Below are 22918 nucleotides of genomic sequence, written 5' to 3' on the forward strand. Positions count from 1 at the left end.
AGAAAGCTGTTCCAAGGATATCCTCAAAGCCTCCTTGGAAGCCCTTAGCCCAAGACCATTCGGACTGATTGAGAAGTATCCTGAAAGGTGCCACCTCCTTGAAACTCTCTGATAGGAGCAAGTGGAAGCCAATTGTAAGTAGTGGGAAGAAGAAAATCCAAATATCCCACCCAATCAAATCAAGTTCCATCTGCTCCACCTGTGATAGAGTTTGTGGTCCCCACAATAGTCACCTAGGTGTCTACAGGGCTGGTGTGGAACCAAGGATCTCCCTGGGACATAAAAGAAGGTATTCCAGTATCCAGTTATGAGAATGAGAATACACGAGGGAGTGGGATGAGGAGAAGTAAATGATCCACTCAGCTGTCTGCCGGCATTCTCCAAGAACACACATGGTGCCTTGAAAGTTATGAGGTGAACTGGCACGTGTCATTGTAGCATGAATAAAAGCTCTCATGACTGGGGGGGGGAGAACAAATGCTTTTATTAGCTTATAACTAAGGTTAGGGTCTCACAGTAGTCTTCAAAGGGAAACCAGGGTTATATGTGAGCAGATGGGGCAGAGCGGGAGACGGGGCCAGCCATCAGCACAACCCCCTACCAGTGAATCCCAGTTCCCTGCATTCACCCCTTCCTGTAGAATTTGGGGTCTGTGAATAAAGACAGAGAACATTGGTTCAGAAACAAATGGTTAAAAAATATACAGTTATTTACAAATTTACAGATTTAAGCAGTCCGGGGATCTGGAGATCCTGGTGGAGCGCTTTAGCACTGGGGGGCCTTGGATTCCTTGGATCTCTTGGTACCCTTGTGAGGGAGGAGAGGTGGGCTGGGTCTCCAGCTCGAAGGTGGAGGGGGTGCACTTTCCTCCTGAACCAGATCCTCCGAGGGCCTGACTGGGGGTAGTGAGAATGAGCTCCGTGGTTTGCAGGGCACCTTAGGCAACGAACCCTCTGTTCCAGCGGGTGGCAGGTTCCTGATGGAGACGGTGTCTTCCCTGCCATCTGGGTTCTCCACAAAGGTGTACGTGGGATTGACGTGGAGCAGTTTCACCCTTTCCACCAGGGGGTCGGTCTTGCTTCTCCTCGTGTATTTCCTGAGAAGGAGTGGACCAGGAATGGTAAGCCAGGTTGGGAGTGCAGCTCCCAATGCCGACCTTCTTTCAAAAGTGAATAGGAGCTCATGAGGCGCAGCATTGGTGGCGGTACGTAGTATCGACCGGATGGAATGGAGCGCCATGGGGAGGACTTCCTGCCAGCATGAGTCTGGAAGGCCTCTTAACTTCAGTTTGACAGCCTTTCAGACCATGGAGTTCTCCTTTTCAACCTGCCCATTCCCCCAGGGGTTGTAGCTAGTAGTCTTGCTGGACGCAATGCCGCTCACCAGCAGGTACTGATGTAGCTCATCACTCATAAAGGATGAGCCCGGTCGCAATGAATATAGCATGGATACATAAACAGGGCAAAAATGACTGAGGAAGTGGACCTGTCTGGACATGGAATGACGAACAGGAAGCTGGAGTACTCGTCAATGATAGAGAGGATGAAAATGTTCCCATTCGTGGAAGGGAGAAGTCTCTTAAAATCGACGTTGAGGCATTTGAAAGGCCTTGATGACTTTGCAGGGCGGTAGAAGAGCGGCTTGCATTCCACGCAGACCTGGCAAGATTTGGTTATTTCCCTGACATCATCCATGGAGTAGGGCAGAATGCGCACCTTGACAAAATGAGGCATGCAGGTAACCCCTGGATGGCAGAGCTCATTATGCAGAGAGCGCAGTTGGCCGGTGTGTGAGGAGGCACAGCTTCCTCTGGATCATTAAGGCCTCCTGGCCAATAGGCAATGTCATAATTGTTGGTGGAGAGCTTGATCCTCCACCTAGCAATCTTGTCTTTCTTGATTTTGCCCCTCTAGATATTATTAAACATGAATGCGACCGAGCATTGGTCAGTGAGGAGTGTAAATTTTCTACCAGTCAGGTAGTGTCTCCAGTGCCTTATGGCTTCTACAGTGGCAGTGATCCTCCTTTTCCACCAATGGGTTCCAGAGCTCATGGCCTTGTAATGCACATGGAAAAAAATGCAACCAGCCTGCCTGCCTGGTTGAGGGTAACGGCCAAGGCTACGTCCAAAGCGTCGCTTTCCACTTAGAAATGTACATTCTCTTCCAATGTGTGAATGGCACAATATGGTTCCGGAGGTAGTTAAAAGCCATTTGGGCTTTAGCCAAGAGGGGGAAATTAGTGGCTTTTAAGAGAGGGTGAACCTTATCAGTGTATTGAGGGATCCACTGGGCTTAATATGAGGAAAAACCCCAGTCATCTCCTCAAAGCCTTTGTGGTCCTGGGGATGGGGAGCTCTAACAGGGGGCGCATCCTATCGGGATCGGAGCCAATGATGTCATTCTCCACCACGTAGCCAAGGATGGCCAGATGTTTAGTCCTGAACACGCACTTGTCAGAGTTATAAGTGAGGAGAAAATTCTGGAGGTTGGCATCATGGTCTTCCAAGATGGCTACAGATGGTGACATTATCGAGGTAGGGGAAGGTAGCCTTCAACCCATACTCGTCCACTATTTTGTCCATCTGCCTCTGGAAGATAGAAACCCCGTTAGTGATACTGAAAGAGACCCTCCAGAATTGATAGAGATGACCGTTAGCCTCAAATGCCGTATATAGACGGTCCTCGGACTGGATTGGCAGCTGGTGACAAGCAGCTTTCAGGTCGATGGTCGAATAGACCCGATACTGCGCAGTATCATTCGCCATGTCCGAAATTCGAGGGAGGGGGTATGCATCTAAGAGTGTGTACCAATTAATAGTTTGGCAATAGTCAATTACCAGCCTGGACTTGTTTTCCCCCTTTACCACTACCACTTGCGATCTTCACGGGCTGGTGCTAGTTCGAAGATACCTTCGTCAAGCAGACATTGTGACTCAGACTTTATAAAATCTCGGTCTGCTGTACTCTACCTCCTGCTCTTGGTAGCAATGGGTTTGCAGTCTGAGGACAGATTCGGGAAGAGAGGAGGGGGTGGTTGATATTCAGTGTGGGGAGGCTGCATGTGGGTTCTGATTTTAGGGGCCCTCCGTTCTAAACCGTTAAGGTGGGAGGGGACCAGAATACTCCAAGGTCACACTTTTAAGGTGGCACAGGAAGTCCAGACCCAACAACACCGGAGCACAGAGTTCATCAAGTATATACAAGTGAAATTTACAGAATTGCCCCCTCAAACGACAGATGTACTATACAATGTTGTTGAATACGGGTAGAATGCGAATGAGACGTGAGAAATATGCGGTGATTAGGATACATCTTCAGGTTGTATTTTTGTACAGTTCGTGAGTCTATGAAGCTTTCAGTAGAGCCCGTGTTGATCAGGCATTTAGTGGAATGTCTGTTTACCTTCACAGTCACTATGGAGTTGCTGAGCTGGTGAGGTCTGTCCTGATCTAGGACCATCGAGGCTAGGTCCCCAGAGACTCAATACTCCTCACTCAAGTGCACCCCACCGTCCTGGGTTGCCCTGCGTGGGTAAGATAACGTCGATCTCGTGGCACGGCAAAATAGCCGCTCTCCTTCCTCCTTTGACGATGATGGTGTTGAGTTTGAATTTGGGTTGTGGCAAGATGGCTGCCGAGCCTGTTCGCACCATTTCCTCACTGCCACCCTCAGTCAGCGTGTCGCGCAGCAAGTGGGCTTGGGTGAATTCATGGCAGTCGGCTAGGGGCTGGAATCGGATCTGGGAGCAGTGCAGGTCGTGGACTTCCCTGGGATTCCCCTCGCACTGCAAACCCTTGCTCAGTGCCTTTTCTTGCCACAGCTGGAGTCTTTAGCCGGGTAATGAGATCGGGAATGCTGGCTCTTGCCGCAGAAAAAGCATTCCCTAGCATGGGAAATGGCAACCGTTAGGACAGGGGTAGCGGGAGTAGCTGGTCCTTGGAAGGAGTTGCCTGGGTGGGCGAGCTCGCTGGCTTCGAGGTCACCATTCTTGAGCTTGGCCTGTTCCAGTGATTTGGCCAGCTTGACGTGACTAACCAGGTCCTCCTTTCCCAACTGGAGCAGTCGCTGACTCGTACCTCGAACGGACCCCTGCAACTAGAATGTCCCTGATCTGTTCTTCCTCATGAATGTGGCCCGTAGGCGCTTCGTACTTGCACTTCTTGGCAAGCCTCCACAGATCCAGCAAGTAGTCATCGATGGTCTCTCCTGGTTGTTGGTGCCTCACTAGGACTTCGTTCTGTGACTTCAGGTACTTAACTTTCAATGTCTTGATAGCAGCGTCATATGTAGAGCAGTCCCAGATGACTGCATACCCTTTCGTTCCTACCCTCAAAATGAGTGCAGACCTCCTGAGTTCATCAGTGTGGAAGACGTCTCTGGTCACATTCAGGTAGGCCTGGAAGCAGTCTGGCCAGTATGTGAATTGATCAGCCACGTCGGGGATAGAGGGTCTATCAGTAGCATACCCAGCTTGAGTAGCGCTTCCATTGTTAGGGAATAAGCTAATAAAATTGTTGTGTAAATAAAAGCTCTCATAACTGGAGGGAGACCAAATGATTTTATTAACTTATAACTCTGGGTAGGGTCTCACAGTATTCTTCAGAAGGGCTCTGGGTTTAGGCAGGAAACCAGGGTTATATGTGAGCAGATGGGGGTGGGACTGGGGTCAGCCATCAGCACCACGCACTACTAGTGAATCCCAGTTCACTGCAGTCATGGAGTTAGTATGTTATAGAACACAGAAGCTGGCCCTTCTTCCCTCCGTGCCCATACACTGTTCCCATTTACCAACATGTGGTCCAAGCTTTCTCTGCTTCGGTGATTCAAGTGCTGGTTTCGATGCTTCTTCCCCACCCCTCCACAACCCAACCACCCTGTGCTTGTTCAGATCACCTTTAAATCTCTTACTCCTCACCACAGTCCTTCAATAGACCTTATCTACCCTTTATATGGGGAAATTACATGTTTAAATAATTTCACTCTACACCATCATTTGACATTTATGCCTCTGTTACACAGATCCCTGATTGGACTAAGGTCATGAGATGGAGCTTAACAGCACAGGGTAGATTCAACAAGTTATATTGATCCATGATTCTTCATAGCTTTTCTCGCTACTGTTGTAACATATGGCATTCGAGAATATCAATTTAATTTTCATGATTCTTTATATGTTAACATTTTAATTGGACCAATTTCATGTCAGAGAGAACATTTATTTGCTAATTTATTGTGGCTTCATTCCACAGATAATGTGGTAGAATTCTTAATTAGGAAGGCAAATGGTGTGTTGACATTTATTACAAATGGAAATGAGTAAAAGACTGAAGATATCTTTTCAGAATTATAACAGGCTCTGGTGGTGAGATCATACTGAGTACAGGTTTGGTCTCCCTACCTATCTTTGGAGTATGGAAAGCACTAATGAAGTTCACCAGATTACCTTCACCGTGCTGTCTCAGAAGGGACTCTCTGCTGCCTCTCTCCCTCCCTCCTGTTGTTCGGGGGTCCAGGTTATACTCACGACAACTCTTTGTTTGCCTTATGGCAGGCATGAGTTGAACAGTAGAAGTGTACAGTACAGTAGAAGTCATGTACAGTAGAAGTCAGAAAATCCAGACTACTTGGGGACTGGGTTGGTCTGGATTCTGGACATTACTTTAAAAATTCAAATGTAATGAAGAATAAGGAAGAGATGAATAGGTATATTTTGGTAGCTTATTCATTAGCAAATACATTTATTAAAACGAGCAGTTTGAAAAAAATAAAAATGCCACTGTGCATCTTTGGTGCTTATGCACGCACACAAAAGCCCACTAAATGTTTGAAGTCTGAGAGGTTTTTTTTAATTTTATTCATAAATTTTAAAACCACAAAAGAAATAACTATTATTATGTAATATTACAAATCCATTACAAATATATATGTAAAGAAAAAAGAAGAGAAAAGTAAAAAGAAAAGGTACTATTATCCCCCTCCCCCTAACCTCCTACAAAAAAAAGAAAAATATATTTCAAGGGAACAAGAGTCCTCCAACAGAAGTGCTCCATACTACAAAACTTCTTATAATGTGCAGAGTCCTATTATGAGAAAGGGAATGTCAGAGTTTCATTTAAATATTTATACCAGTACTTTGTAAATATGGGCTCCATATTTTACAAATCATATGGTATTTATCACTTAAATTATGTAATTTTTGTGGTATACAACTTCAAACTTCTGCCAGCCATCTCTCCAGTCCGAAATCTATATCTGACTTCCAAGTTATTGCCATGCATTTTCTAGCTATTGCTGAAGCAAATTTTACAAATTTCACGAACATGTTTTAATATTAATTTAGGTTTAACCCCCCCTTAATATCACCCAGTAAAAACATTGGGTCCTGTTACCAAATTTCCAACCAAAAATCTTAGGACACTGCCAAGTAGAATGCAAAAAAGTACCAAATTCCTGTCTACATCTAAAACATAAATCAGAAAAAGCATGATTCAATTTATTAAACATCTGTGGTGTCAAATATAACTGATGAATAAAATTATATTGTATGAACATACACCTCACATTTATTGTACTTTTCATATTTTCTCGACATAATTCCATCCACTCACGTTCATTTATTTGTTCATTCGAATCCTTTTCCCATTTTTGTCTTGATTTATATACCCCTATTTATTATTAATGAAAGAAATGTTTTTGTATCTCCATTACCCAATAATAACCCCACCTCTGTCTCTACTGGCAATATCAGATCATGACCAAAATTTTCATGCAAAAAGTTCATAGCCTGGTCATAACAGAACCTTGCATTTTCAGATACCTGAAACTTTTCTTTCATTCTGTCAAAAGTAATAAATTTCCCTGCTTCAAAACAATCTTCAATCGTCTTAATAACCTGATATTTCTAAATCTTAAAAAATTTGGTTTCCCATGGAAAATGGAATAGATCTATTTTGGAATAAAAGGTGTTCTTCTAGACATTAAACCTCCTCCTCCAATTTGTTTATTAACCTTATTCCAAAGATCAATTCAATGTTTCAATATCGAAGTTTCTCTATTTGCTTTTAACAATCGTGAATTCCATTTATAAATAGTCTTGTGGGTTTTCTGCTCCTATTTTATCAAGTTCTATATTCACCCAAGCTGGAATCTTGTCTAAGTCATACATTACACTAATAAATCACAACTGGGCTGCTTTATAATAGTTCATAAAATTAGGGGGCTGCAAACCCCCTAGTTCAGGGGTTCCCGACCTGGGGTACATGTACCCCTAGTGGTGCATTTGCACTTTTCAGGGGGTACATTGGGTCTGAGAGAATAACCACTACTGTACAATACATGGTGTTGTAATCTGCAGTCAGATGGCACAATGTCGTGTTTTTTTTTTAATCCTTCATTTTTAGGGGTACACGGGGACCTATAAAAATGCCCAAGGGGTACAGAGGAACAAAATGGTTGGGAACCCCTCCCCTAGTTCATAATTTCACATTAATTTTTTTCAAAGAAACCTTTTCCAAAAAAATTTCCTAACAGAAGTATTTAATTCTTTCAAAATGTTTGGGGAATCGAAATTGGAATCGATTGAAAAAGATATTGTATTCACCTTAACACAATTTACTCTACCTATTAAAGAAATAGGTAACGTATTCCATCTTTCCAAATCAGCTCTTATTTTCTTTAATAGTGGTAAATAATTTATTATTTTTTTTTAACTGTGGTTCCACACGGATACTTAAATATTTTATTCCAGCATCCAGCCATCTAAGTTCAATTACTCTCTTACATTGTGCATAATCTCCATTTTCTAAAGGCATAACTTCACTTTTATCCCAATTCATTTTATAACCTGATACTTCCCCATACTCTTTTAATCTAACTTAAAGCTGATACAAAGAATTTAAAGGATCTGTTAAGTAAACCAAAACATCACCTGGAAACAATATATTTTATATTCATCTTGATTCACCCTAATACCATGAATCCTTGAGTCTTGTCTTATTAATTGAACTAAAGGTTCAATTGCTAAAATAAATAAAGCTGGTGACAATGAGAACCTTGTCTGCTTGTTTTAGTTAGCTGAAAAGGTACTGAAACCTGACCATTGATCACTACCTTTGCACTAGGATAAAGTTTGAGAGTTTTGAAAAAGTCTGGATTCTCAGGTGGTCTGGATTTGTGGCATCAGTATTTTTGGACTTCTACTTTATATTACATTTTTTTATGTAGTATAATGTGACAATAAAGGAGTATTGAACATTGAAGAGTGATTCCTGGGTTGGGGAGTATCCTGTGAGAAGAGATAAGAGAGCCTGAACACAGGCTCTGTACAGCTTTGAAGAAGATGAGGTGTTCTTGATGAAATATTCAAAGCTCGACTCATTTGGCAGGATAGATGCAGAGATGATGTTCCTTCTGACTGAGGTTGAGAACAAATTGTCACAACCTCCACATAAGGGTAAAGATATATTACCGATGTTTCATATAAGCAAAGAAGGCGTCAGAATAAAGACTGAAGACTGGGAGGGGGAGGGGTCCAGACCAACAAAAGGTGTAAATTGGATATGTTAAGAGGAGAGGTGAGAATGGATTTTGGCTCTGTAAAAGGAGACAGAGGGAAAAGGGAAGAGAGAGAGAGAGAGAGAGAGCGCTGGGGGAAAAGGTGATGGGAAGAAGAAAGGGGGGGGTTAGGGGAAACCGAAGAAGTCGATGTTAATGCCGCCTGGTTGGAGGGTGCCCAGATGGAAGATGAAGTGTTTTCCTTTAATTTGCGGGTGGTGTCAGTCTGGCAGTGCATGAGACTATGGACAGACGTGTTGGTAAAGGAATGGGATGGGGAATTGAAAAGGGTGGCCACTGAGAGAACCATGTTATTGCGGCAGACAGAACTGAAGTGCTCAACAAAGTGATTTCCCAGTCTGCGCCCAGTCTCTCTGATTAGAGGAGACCAGAACAGTAGATGACCTCTGCAGGTTCACAAGTGAAATGTTGCTTCACTTGGAAAGACTGTTTGGGGTCCCAAATGGTGGTGAGGGAGGAGGTGTGGGTGCAAGTGGAGCATCTCCTGTGGTCACAGGGGTTGGTGCCAAGGGGACGATTAGTGGGAAGGGAGGAGTGGGTAAGGGAGTCACAGGGACCACTCCTTCCGTGACTCCCTTTGCTTATACCTTGAAGAAGGACTGAAACGTCAGTAATATATCTTTAGCTCCTGTGGACGCTGTGAGACTGGCTGAGTTCCTCCAGCGTTTAGTCAGTGTTTCTACCACAGTTACAGCATCTGCTGACTTTCATGTTTCACATTGAGGAGAATGGAGTTGGTGCAGGAACATGGTGTAGAGGGAAATGATTTTCAAGCTGTGGTCTGTAGACCACTGGTGGTCCGTGGGTTTGTAAAATGTGGTCCATGGCAATGCAGAGCAGACAAGTATTAATGATTAATATTTGATAACAACCAAACAATGTGGCTGCATATTTGAAAAAAACACACAAAAAAATCCCCCACAATTTTCCAGCAAAACAAAACAAAAATCTTGTCTGTGGCCTGGGTAGGGGTTCAAGCTCACAATCCCACACACCCCCTCACTACTGGTGGTCTGTTGATTTGTTATTGGTCTGTGGAAAGTAAAGGAATTTTTAAGGCGTGTTGGGGGTGGGGGGTGGGGGGGGAAATGGTTGAGAATCACTGATCTAACTGAAGGCATCAAGGCAAATGGTTTATTCCTGCTCTTATATAGCAAACCCATATGTCCTTGCCTATTGTCTACAAAATATTCACCCCTCACTTTTAATTATTATTTTTTTTTAAAGTACATTTATTCCTAATGGTCCTGATTATAACTGAACTGTGTGATATTGCCCAGAAGAAGGGGTGACATGGTTGGCGCAATGCCTTCACAGCACCAGCAAACGGGACTGGGGTTCAAATCCCACGCTGACTCTAAAGAGTTTGTACATTCTCCCCGTGTCTGCGTGGGTTTCCTCCCACCCTTAGAAACGTACCTGGGTTGTAGGTCAATTGGGTATAATTGGGTGGCACGGGCTTGTGGCCTGAAATGGCCTGTTACCGTGATGTATGTCTGAATTTAAATTTAACATTTAAAATTTAGATTTAAGCCAACCCTCTTTAATGCAAGTAAAAACACAAAGCTGGAGAAACTCAGCTGGTCAAACAGTGGACTTTATGTAGCAAAGATAAAGATACATCATCGCTTTGGGCTCGAGCCCTTCATCAAAGGATGACAAAATGTTGGCAGGTATCCGTTCAAACCTTGATGAAGGGCTCAAGCCCAAAACGTTGATTTTAAATCTTTTCCTTTGCTACATAAAGTCCACTGTTTGACCAGCTGAGTTTCTCCAACTTTGCTTTTTTAACTTCAACCATGGTGTCCACAGACTTCCGCCTTTTACTCTTCAATGCACAATGTTCAGATGATGTGAGCCAAAATTGCCTATCACAGTTGCCGGAAACAAAAGTGGCTTGGTCTGATGCAGTTCTCATGACTTTTTCATTGTGTGGCCTTGTCATTAGTAGAGATTAAAGTAAACACACGATATTCTGATCTTATCAGGTGTTGACAAAACCATTCTGAATCCGTACAGTGGAAACAAGGCAGGAAGTGTGGCTACATGATCTTTCTGAGTCCTGTATACCTGGATCGTGAATCAGCCCCTGACAGTGATGTGGGTAAACAGTGTGTCTGCGGGCTTTGAACGTGCCTCTCTTGAGTCAGTTCTGGGAATTTGCTGTTTGGATCATCAGAATTATTGCAACAACAAAGTCAGCCAGGAATGGTTCAGAGGAATGTGGACCAAATGCAGGCAAATGGGGATAGTTGTGAGGTAAAGGATAATTCTAATCACTGTTACACAGACAGTTTAAGGGATGGGAAACAGGAAATTTAGAGTATTGTATGCAGTTCTGGTAACTGAATTGTAGGAAGGATATCAGAGTGCAGAGAGGATTTACAAAAATGTTACCTGGGTTTCAGAATCTAGATTACAAAGAAAGATTGAGCAGATTAGATCTTTATTCCTTGGAGCGTAGAAGGTTGGGGGGGTGGGATTTGATAGAGGTATTTAAGATTATGAGGGGGATAGTTGGAGCTGATGTGGAGAGGCTTTTTCCCTTAAGGGTAGGAGATATGGAAACTAGAGGTCATGAGTTGAGAGTGAAGGGGCAAAAGTTTAGAAGTAACATGAGGGGGAACTTCTTCACTCAGGGAGTGGTGACTGTATGAAATGAGCTTCTGGGAGAAGTAGTGGCGGCAGGGTCCATTTTGTCATTTAAGGAAAAATTGGATAGGTATATGGATGGGAGGAGAATGGAGGGTTATGGGCAGGGTGCAGGTAGGTGGGACTCGAGGAGAGTACTTGGTTCAGAACGGACTAGAAGGGCCAGGATGGCCTGTTTCTGTGCTGTAATTGTTATATGGATATATATAGGAACAGCTCTTTTAAAATCAAGGAAGTTGAACACAGTAAATGGAAAAAAGTTTCATCTAAGAGAAGGGCATTTTTGATTTCAGTTTTTACCAACGGAGCTACCCCACCCCCTCTGCCCACCTGCCTGTCTTTGCGACAGCGTGTATCTTTGAACTTTTAGCTCCAAGCAGTGATTCTCATTCAGCCACGTCTCCATTATGCCCACAGCCTCGTTCCTGTCAATTGCTTTAAGCTTATTGACCTTGTTTCGAACACTGCATGTATTTAAATACAACACCTTCAGTCCTATGTTCACCACCCTTCTCACATTTGTCTCTGTGTTGCCTGAATTTAAATTTCGATCCTTTCCTATCTTTTATTCAGTAACCTCTCTTGCACTCTCAAGATTCAAATTCAATTTAATGTCATGTATGTCATAATACATGAAATTGCTTTTGCCTGCTGTAAGGCAGACAGATTCGCCATTGGCAGAAATTGTCTGAAGCGCCTCTTACAGTCAGAGAAAGAGAAGCAAAAAAGAGTTCCCCCCTTCTCCACTCCCCCCCTGAGTCACCGAGTGTCCATGATTTGTCTCCAGCACTCCCGCATCCTCCGCAGTCACACCATCGGCTGCAAGAGTGAGGTCCAGTCCAAACCATCGGCAACCTGAGCTCCAGGTTTGAATCTCCGATATCATTAGGAACCACTCAATGCCCTCGGCACTCTCTCGCATCACAGTTCTGATTCTTGGTACCCCTTCAGCTAGTTTCGAGCCAGTCTCCAGCAACCCGCAGCCCCTCTGCTTCTCCTTCTCAGATGGGGGGGGGGGGTGTTCTCTCCATTTTCTGGTGCCCTGAGCCAGTCCTCTGCATCCCTGGAGTCTGCAACCCCTGGTGGCTGCTGCGGATCAGAGGCGCCTACGGACGCCACGGTTGCAGGATTTTAAATAAAACTACCACTGACTCCTTTTACAGGTTGTTCAAAGCCTGTACGGAGCTGACAGCAGTCGGACTGGGTGCTTGGACCCCGTGGGAGCGCTGTGTCTCTGTGGGTCCACACCGGCGGCAGCGCTGCCGTTACAGTAGCTTGGCTAGCACTGCCATTTTTTTCCTTCCCTGTAACTTTACCTATACTTTTCCATTCTGTTGAATCCATCTCCCTTTATATTTCAAAGTACCATATGTTACAGCATATAAGACACACTTTTTTTCCCAAAATATGGCTCCAAAACATCCCCCGGGTCTTATATGCGAAGTTGAAATTAGGGTGATAATGGTGAGTTAGGCTGACAGTGATCATCGTCAGTGTGTGGCTCCCTAACATCTCCACCATCTATCGTTGGGGGCTGGTGGTAGGCTGTCGGGGGGTGGGGGGAGGGGGAAGTAGGGCTGTGGGATTCAGTGTGGGGGCTGGTGGTGGACTGTTGGGTTACTCTCCCGGTGGTCCACTGTCTCCCATTGCCCTGCTCCCCCCGACAGCCCCCACACCGATCCCACCACGCCGCTTCACCACCTCCCCCCACCGTGAGAGAGCAGGGCAGTGGGCAGTGGGACCAGCGTAGGGTATTGCTGGGAAGGGAGGTATTGCTGAAAACACTTGGCGCAAATGTGGCAATGCCTACAGTGGGCAGGACCTACCAATGTCGAGTAGACGATCTCCTGGTCTGTTCCACTTCCACCCTTGGAACTGTTGGTGTTCACTGTACTGGAGCCGTCGGTCATGGAACACCACCCTTACTGTGCTCTGTAAGAGGAGAGAGGTGGTTGTGGAAGAAAGGAAGAGAAAGCAGATGTTCTCCATCTCCATGATCACCCAGCCAACAGTACTCTCCCATCTCCCTTGCATGTTGCCCGTCCTGGACTTTGTTTCACTTCGCTGTCGCCAACTGTTCTCCCAGCTGTTTGAGCCTCTGTTCTGGAATCCTCATCCTAAACCTCTTGCGTCAAGATCTGATTGTTCGTGATTTTCCTCTCAAGATTGATGCAGAAGCTCTGAATGGAAGGTCCCCTCGAGATGAGATCCTTCCTGCACCACTCAAGATCTGGAAGATGTGAAAACCTGTCCCTGTAGGTGTCTTGCCTGGGTCTGCTGAAGGTTAATAGATCTAGATTGTCTGGCATAACTTATCCTGTTCCACTAGTGTGGTATATTTTGACTTTCTTGATGGCAAAGGTTAATTATTGGGTCAGAAGCCATTCGAGGCCAATCAATTCCTATCTCCCTATGTGTTGTGTGGAGTAGCATTTGTTGGGGACTTGAATCATTGTACAGATATGTGAAACTTCTGCAGGGTCAGTGTCATGGGGGGTTGTCATTCGTGGGTCATCCCCTCCTTGCAAATGAGATATTGGGCTTCCCACCCACCCTCAGCACCAGCGTCACTGGGGGGGGATTGTGGACCACACCGGGTGATGCCATCATCGGGGGTGTCACCAAAATGGTTTAGTCTCCATGCGCTATAAGCATGTGCCTGAAACGCCGGGGGGGGGGGGGGGGGAGGAGGAAGTATGATGGTGCGGCGGATGGAGGAGGTCCACGACAGGTATGTCACCTGCCCTCCCCCCACTCCCACTGAGTGAGTTCTTGAACAGGAGTTTGTGCCCCCACCCGCGGTTACCCTAATGTCCCCCAATTAGATTTCTTCTGATGCCGACCCTGAACGTCTGTGGTCGGGAACTAACTATAGGTTAGTAATGCAGGAAGTCGCAGGATCTATTTTCCACACTGAGAGTTTGTTTCTCACACCTTTCAGGAGATTGCAAAGCCATAAATGCTCATTTAAAAGGGTCGAAAACCTGGACATAGGCCCTTTGGCCCACCAAATCCAAACCTGACTCTGACCTCATTTTAATCCTGGTCTCATTTCCTTGCCCGCCACCAACACCCCCCTCCCCTCAGCTCTGTGGAGGACTCACCTTCAGTAGCTTTCCATTTGACTCCCACAGACCCCTTATATTCTGATTACATAACATCCGGATCTCATATGATTGATCTGAAAAGAAAACAGAGATGTGGAAAGCACTTTTAAAGTTCTCTGCGCCCCTCCATTAAGTCTCTGCAAAGTCATTGTTTGGTTAAGGCAGCAGGTCTAATAATGGAGAGAGAAAGAGAAGATTGACCAAACTGGTGCCGGGAATGGTGAGTGTGCTGTCTTGCAGAGATTGAGGAGACTTGGGCTCTGTTCTTTAGAATTGAGAAGTATGAGAGGTATTAAAATGAATGACATTCTTGGAGGGCTCAACAGAGAAGAGATTGCATGCTACTCTGGTGGGGTAGGGGGTGACACTACATTGGGGGTGGGGAGCGTCAAAAATAATTGGTAGATTGTTTAGAATTGAAATGGAGGAAAAAAGGTTCTTCACTCAGGGGGATGGGGAGATTTTGGAATTCTCGATCCTGGATGGCTGAGGAGAATCATTCATTCAAAACAGAGATGAGTTGATTTTGCGATATTGCAAAAAAAAGTCATGGAATCTCGAGGTGCACCACAACGCAGCAGGTAGTACAGCTTGTATTGTCTGTGTGGAATTCGCACATTTCCTCTGTGACCCTGTGGGTTTTTCCTGAATGCTCTTTTCACAACCGAAGATGTACTAGTTAGTAGGTTAACTGGCCACGTGTGATAAATGAGCCCTGGTGTAGGCGTGCAGGAGAAAAATCAAAGGGCATGTGTGAGGAGGTAGTTCGCAGGGAAATACATTGGGAAATGGAATGATTCAGAGAGGGAGTATGGACTCAGTGGGCCTAACAACCTTCTTTTTATTGCATGAAATAAATATGAAAAATGATATGTGACAGGTTGGGAAATTGGAGATTGTGGCCGCCTCTCAGCCTTGATCATGTTGTATGACAGAGGAGGCTCAAGGAACTTGTCCCTGTTTCTATTTTTTACCAATCCTTAGCTCGTACCTTATATTGGGGATGGTAATTGCCCTCAGTTCAAAAGGGATGTTAACACGGAAAGCAAGTGGTATGTCATTCTTTCTGATGAGAAGATTTAAATGTCATTTTGTTTAAAAAAAAATGCGGCAGGGTTGGCAAAGTGGTTAGCGAAATGCCTTTACAGCGCCAGCGATAAGGACTGAAGTTCGAATCACGCGCTGTCTGTCAGCAGTTTGTACGTTCTTCCCGTGTCTGTGTGGGTTTTCCCCGGGGACTCCTGTTTCCTCCCACCATTTGAAATGCACTGGGGGGTGTAGGTTAATTGGGTGTAAGTTGGACGGCACGGACTCATGGGCCAAAATGACCTTTTACCGTGCTGTATGTCTAAATTTAAATTAAACTGGAGTAAGGTCTTAGTGCAGTTGTGCTGAGTTTCTATAATGGTTTCTATAAGTACATTAAAAGTAAAAGATTAGTGAGGGATAAAATTGGACCCCTTGTAGATAGCGAGGGTAGGCTGAGTGAGAAGTCAGAGGAAATGGGGGAAATTTTGAATGATTTCTTTGCCTCAGTATTCACTAGGGTAAAAAATATTGAATCAGTTGAGGTAAAGAAAAATAGTGGGGAGGTAATGAAGCATATAAGGATAACCGAGGAGGTAGTGATGGCTGTGTTGAAAAAGATAAAGGTGGATAAATCTCCGGGGCCAGACAAAATATTCCCAAGGACACTCAGGGAGGCTAGTGGACAGATAGTGGGGCCATTAACAGAGATATTTAGGATGTCACTGGCCACGGGGGTAGTGCCAAAGGATTGGAGGGTGGCGCATGTGGTTCCGCTGTTTAAGAAAGGGTCTAAATGTAAACCTGGGAATTATAGGCCTGATGTCTGTGGTGGGCAAGTTGATGGAAAGTGTTCTGAGGGATGGTATTTACAATTATTTGGAGGTACAGGGATTGCTAGGGAGTAATCAGCATGGTTTTGTCAGGGGTAGATCATGCTTGACAAACCTGATTGAGTTTTTCGAGGGGGTTACAAAAAAGGTTGATGAAGGGAAAGCTGTGGATGTTGTCTATTTAGACTTTAGTAAAGCTTTTGACAAAGTTCCCCACAGGAGGTTAGGAAAAAAGGTGGAGGCATTAGGTATAAATGAGGAGGTAGTGAAATGGATTCAGCAATGGTTGGATGGGAGGTGTCAGAGAGTAGTGGTAGAGAATTGTTTGTCCATTTGGAGGCCATTGACTAGTGGAGTTCCTCAGGGATCGGTCCTCGGTCCACTATTGTTTGTTATATATATTAACGATCTGGAAGTAGGGGTGGAGAATTGGATAAGCAAGTTTGCGGATGATACAAAGATTGGTGGTGTTGTGGACAGTGAGGAAGATTACCGTAGATTAAAAGGTGATTTAGGAAGGCTGGTGGTGTGGGCTGAGAAATAGTTGATGGAATTTAATACAGATAAGTGTGAGGTGTTACATTTTGGAAAGGCAAATCTAAATAGGTCATATGCATTAAATGGTAGGCTATTGAGATGTGCAGAGCAACAAAGGGATTTAGGAGCTGTGGTAAATAGTACCCTCAAGGCTGATACTCAGGTAGATGGTGTGGTGAAAAAGGCATTTGGAATGTTGGCCTTCATAAATCGGAGTATTGAATTCAAGAGTAGGGAGGTTATGATGAAATTGTACAAGGCATTGGTGAGGCCAAATTTGGAGTACTGTGTACAGTTTTGGTCACCAAATTATAGGAAAGATATAAACAAAATAGAGAGAGTGCAGAGAAGGTTCACGAGAATGTGGACAGGATTTCAAGGTTTGAGTTACAGGGAAAGGTTGTGCAGACTGGAGCTTTTTTCTCTGGAGCATAGAAGATTGAGAGGGGACTTGATAGAGGTGTTTAAGATTTTAAAAGGGACAGACAGAGTAAACGTGGATAGGCTTTTTCAATTAAGAGTGGGGGAGATTCAAACTAGAGGGCATGGTTTAAGATTGAAGGGGGAAAATTATAAGGGGAACATGAGGGGAAATTTCTTTACGCAAAGGGGGTGGGGATGTGGAATGAGCTTCCGACAGATGTGGTCTAGGTGGGATCATTGGTTACATTTAAGGAAAGACTAGATAGTTACATGGATAGGAGGGGACTAGAGGGGTATGGACCGGGTGCTGGTCAGTGGGACTAGGAGGGTGGGGATTTGTAACGGCATGGACTAGTAGGGCCGAACTGGCCTGTTCTGTGCTGTAAGTGGTTATATGGTTTGATGACATCACAAGCTGGATTTTTTTTAGACAAACATTTGGTTTCCATACCTTAGAAGAATGTACTTGCCAAAGAGCTGGTGCAGTGAGGATTTACTGCAGCGGTTACAGGGTTGGCAGGTTGGCTGTTAGAGGAGAGTGAATTCTCCAGACCTGACTCTCTCGGAGGATAGGAGGAAATCTCATTGCAACTTGCAGGATGTAACAGGCCAACGTGGGGAGAATGTTTCTCCTGGCCATGGGACACAGTCTCAAAACAAGGGCTGTTTATAACAGAGAAGAAAGAATGGAGAACGATGTAGTTTGGAACTCATTACCTGAAAGGGTGGTGGACAAAACCGTCTATCGTGTTTAAATTTAATAAAAGTATATATTTGCAGCACGGTAGAAGCTGGTTCTGGCCATTTAAACCTATGCCACCCAAATTGACCTCGAACTCCATATATTTTGGAGGGAGGGAAGAAACCTACACAGACACGGGGAGAACGAAGAAACTCCTTACAGACAGCGCATGAATCGAACACTGGTTGCAGGCGTTATAATCCTGTTGAGCTGACCTTGCCACTCCTTGAACTGCCTGGACTGGAGGGCCAGAGGACCAGTGCTAAAGTGTGACATTAGGTTGGCTATTCTTGAATGGCACGGATGTGATGAATAAAATGGTCTCCTTCTCTGCTGCCTTCATTGATCCTATGAAATCTTATGAAACACAGAAGTGTGCATGCACGGTGGACGTCGTTAAAACACACACAGAAATGCTGGAGGAACTTAACTGGTCTCTCAGCGTCCATGGGAAGTAATGATATATTACAGATGTTTCAGGCCCAAGCCCTTCTTCAGGGTAAAAACAAAAGGCAGACAAGTATCTTAATGAAGGAGTGCAGATTAAGGGGGAGGCATGGAAGGGGGAGGAGTCCAGACCCAACAGTCAAAAGGTGTTTAAGTAGATATAATAAGAGGACATTTTACTTGTGAATCTGCGGGGGTCATTTACTGAATCCGGTGCTCCCTCTACATCAGAGCGACTGGGAGATCACTTCATTGAGCACCTCAGCTCTGTCCTCTGCAATAGCATGCATCTCCCCGTGGCCACCTATTCCCTGGATGACTTCTGGTCGTGCACGGCCAGACTGAGACCACCTGCAAATTGGAGGAGCAACACCTCATCTTCTGTCTGGGCACCCTCCAATCAGATGGTATTAACATTGACTTCTCCGATTGCTATTATAACCCACCATCCCCCTTCTTCTACCCTCTGTCTCCTTCCCCCCCACCTCTGTCTGCCTGTTTGTCTCTCTCTCTTTCCCTCTGTCTCCTTTCACAGAGACAAAGTCAATTCTCACCTTTCCTCATCACATCCAATGAACACCTTCTGGATGTTGATCTGGACTCCTCCCTGGCTATCCTTCAATCTTTATTCAGATGCCTGGCTGCTTTTTGCTTATATCTTGAAGAAGGGCTCAGGCCTGAAACAGATCTATCTTTACCTCCTATGAATGCTGCAAGACCAGCTGAGATCCTGCAGCATTTTTATATGTTTTTACTATGAAATCTTGTGGTGATCTTCTGAAGTCACGGACAAGTCGGTGAGTAATGAACATCTGGGTAAGCAGGTGAAGAACTTGCATGGCTAAGTTAGTGGTGTAGCCATAGACCAGGGGCACGAGATGAAATAAAAGGCTCAACTCATTAAAATGGTAAGCACAAAACCAGTGGATTGTTAAAAACAAAACCTTGTTTAGCAGTGTTGTTTGGGGAGGAACTTGGCCATCTTAACCTGGTCTGCCATCTCGACCCACAAGGGGAAGGACTCCTCAGTTAAGGGCAATCAGGGTTGGACAACAGATGCTCACATTGCCCAGGTCCCATTTTAAAGAATAGAAAGACAACACCTTTGTTAAAGGGCGGCAGTGCAAAGTTTCATTTGGATACTTCTGCTCGGAGGTGATTGCCATCCACGCCCGCCATCCCTCTTCCTTCCCGCTGTACCTTGGTTGAGGTAGGTGAGTGTCTCCTCATGCAGCTTAACAGCAGGTGAGGTGGCGGCATTCAGAATGTACTGGAAGGTGACAGCACCGGCCTCATGGTTTGAAGGGAGAGCGGGCTCTTCGTGCTTGAAAAGTGGTAGGGGCAGCATGTCCCTGAAAGAAGAGAATCCACACTGAGGCAACAGGGTAGAGGAAAACCTTCACCATCATCAGCTGAACATGGATCCGATTTCGCAGCCTGGATCTTGGTCTAACGGCATCTTAAACATTCCATGGGATTGAAGAGGGAACACACTTTGTCAGCAAGTGTGCGGATCACTGCATGTAAAGAAAACTTTCTGTGTCTTTCCCAATCGGAAACCATGGATGACTCGGGGAGCGTCTGTGTTGTTGTGGAAGAGCATGTGCTGATTTCACAGCACAATGAATGCAAAGGAAAATCTGTTGAATTTCATGAATAAATCATATTTTTTGAAGTTAAAAGAATGTGCCGTTTTGCTGTCTCCACTGACCTTGTGCTGCAAAGCCAGCTGCTCCTGTTGGGAAAGAGATACAGAAGTGTAAGAGCCAGGCTGAGGAACAGCTTCTTCCCATGGGCAATGGCTGAAACAGCTCCCCATGACTGGAGGGAGAACAACACTTTTATTAGCTTATAACTATGGGTCTCACAGTAGATTTCAGAATGGTTCTGGTTTTAGGCGGGAAACCAGTGTTATATATGGGCAGATTGGTGGGGGAGGGGGGGGGGGGGGGTTGGGGCTGGGTCCAGCTATCAGCGCAACACCCTAACAGTGAATCCCAGTTCACTGCACCTTGACTCTTCTATTTATGAATTATATTTATTTTTAATACATTTATAGCAGTCTGTATGTGTACTTGCACTCTGTTTTTGCAGTGTGGCCTGGAGAATGCTGTTTTGTTGGGTTGCCCACCTCACTGACAAAAGTCAAAGGAGGAAAAACCCAACACACCAATTTTCCCCTGCAACCGTGTCTGCCTGTCCCGCATCGGACTTGTCAGCCACAAACGAGCCTGCAGCTGACGTGGACATTTACCCCTCCATAAGTATTCGTCCGCGAAGCCAAGCCAAAGAAGAAGAAGACTATTGTAATCGACTTGAAAGTAAATAAACTTGAACTCTCTTTGAAGATTGAAATTCCATTCATATAACACCCCAATATCTCAAGGTGTCTCAAAAACCTTTGACCAATGAGAAGCCTTTTTGCATGGAAGGTGCACTCAATCTGCATTTAACGAACTCCCACAGCCAGCTTTGTGATAACAACCAGATCATCTGCTTGAATTACATTTGTTGGGAGATTAATATCAGCTAGGGCACTGGCAAGGTATTCCTGATATCTCTTTGCAGTGATACCAGCTGAATCTTTTACATCAACTGGAGAGGTTTAACAGTTCAGCACCTTCATGGTAATTTGTCTCATCTGCCTGGATGGAAACACTTTCTAGTTCTGCAAAGTACCAACATGAAGCTGCTGTCACAGAGACATCGGGGCTTTTATCTTCACTGACATGACTGAAGAAGCAGGCACCTCAACGGAATTAGACAAAGGCATAATAAGAACACAAGTTGTCAGGAAGATCTGCTTAACGGCAACAGTTGGATTGCTCTCTCTCACACAGGCAAGATGGGCTGAATGGCCTCCCTCTGGTGTTGAGTCATTTAAAAGAAAATTAGACATACAGCATGGTAACAGGCCCTTTCGGCCCATGCCGCCCAATTTACACCCAATTAACCTTCACCCTGGTACATTTCGAATGCTGAGAGGAAACCGGAGCCCCCGGGGAAAACCCATGTAGACACAGGGAGAACGTTCAAACTCCTTACAGACAGCGTGGGATTCAAACCCTGGTCCCGATCACTGGCGCTGCCACAGCATCGCACTAACCACTACACCAACCATGCTGTTAACTGTGATAGGTAATCCCAGATAGGATTGGAGCTTAACTTCTCCATACCGGTTGAAAGCAACAGCACCCAGCCTTGTCGCCTGAAGCAAAGAGGGTAAGGGATGGCACAGGTGCCACCACCAGTCATTTCCCAGCAACCCCGGTCTATGAAGCAAATCACATCGAGTTCCCCGATAATGCTGACACCATCAAAAGGCCAACCGTACTCAAAATTTCAGATTGCACCTGGTGATCACTTTAGAGTAGGTTGTGAGGGGCATGATAGAGAACAACACCATACAGATCAAAAATGCACAGCTTCAAGAGAATACAGGAAAAAATTGACAGTGCAAAGCAGAACAAAAAGTAGCTTGGCAGTTCCCTTTCACTCACTAGGGCCTCAGGAAATGTGACATTTCATCACTTAATTCTCAGTAATTAACTTCTGAGAGCTTGCTAATTCCTTGAGGGAAATATCTCTTGCAACTAACGTAGACTGCCGGTATTTTCATTTACAATTATTAAAATCTTCATGAGTGTTTCCAGTTTAGACGAACCCTGAAGTAAAACAAATTCTTCATGGAACAGAGTATTAATGTCCACAAAATAGTAATTATCATGTTCATGATAAAATTCTTGAGATATTTTGAGCTTGGTAAGAACAGTAAACAGTATTGACAACAATTGCTAAGCGCCTGTTATTGATGTGTTGAAATTATATTTACATTTTTCAAAATTTAGACCTATGAGACTGCAACAGGACAATTCAGCCCAACTAGTCCGTCCCGTCCCAATTTATACCCCGGTACGTTTTGAAGGGTGGGAGGAAGCTGGAGCCCCAGGAGAAAACCCACGCAGACACGGGGAGAACTTAGAAATTCCTTACCAGCAGTGCGGGATTTGAACCCAGGTCCGGTCCCAATCGCTGGCGCTGCCATGGTGTTGTGCTAACCACTACGCCAACCGTGGCGCCCACACGTGTCTTCAAATGCTGAAGCACATATTGAGACTAACAGGGAAACATAAAGACTGCAGATGCTGGAATCTTGAGCAAACACTAAGCTGCTGGAGGAACTCAGCGGGTCAGGCAGCATTCGTGGAGAGAAATGGTCTGTAATGTTTCAGGTCGGTATCTTTCATCAATATTAAGGTAGGAGGGGGGTGATATCAAGTACCTGAAGGAGGGGGAAAGAAGGTGGAGGGTATTGAAGAGAAGATGGGAGACGTAGTGGGATTCACTGGGTTGTGTGTTGTGCGGATGGCTGGCCCTGCCCCCCCGCTCTGCCTCCATCTGCTCGCATATAACCCTGGTTTCCTGCCTAAAGCCAGAATCCTTCTGAAGACTACTGTGAGACCCTACCCTTAGTTATAAGCTAATAAAAGCATTTGTTCTCCCTCCAGTCGCGAGAGCTTTTATTTGCGCTACACGTAAAGAGACTGGTGGAAAGACACTTCCCCCACTGCATCC

General features: G+C 45.0%; 1 protein-coding gene across 4 annotated transcripts in view; it reads right to left on the minus strand.

The window, feature by feature from the left end:
* The window catches only part of LOC138747568 (transcription factor CP2-like), a 66649-nt gene that overhangs the window by 37940 nt on the left and 5791 nt on the right, over nucleotides 1–22918 (minus strand). The window contains exons 2-5 of one of the 4 annotated variants that reach the window (XM_069906901.1): nucleotides 20055–20078; nucleotides 19544–19695; nucleotides 14333–14409; nucleotides 13055–13160 (exon numbers count right to left, since the gene is read on the minus strand). In XM_069906901.1, the coding sequence (XP_069763002.1) occupies nucleotides 13055–13160; nucleotides 14333–14409; nucleotides 19544–19695; nucleotides 20055–20078 (359 nt within the window). Of the gene's footprint in view, nucleotides 1–13054; nucleotides 13161–14332; nucleotides 14410–19543; nucleotides 19696–20054; nucleotides 20079–22336; nucleotides 22379–22918 lie in introns of those variants that run through there. The other 3 variants (XM_069906903.1, XM_069906902.1, XM_069906904.1) reach the window with 3 other exon arrangements.

The sequence above is a fragment of the Narcine bancroftii genome, chromosome 12, assembly GCF_036971445.1.
Source record: "Narcine bancroftii isolate sNarBan1 chromosome 12, sNarBan1.hap1, whole genome shotgun sequence".
Lineage (NCBI taxonomy): Eukaryota > Metazoa > Chordata > Chondrichthyes > Torpediniformes > Narcinidae > Narcine > Narcine bancroftii.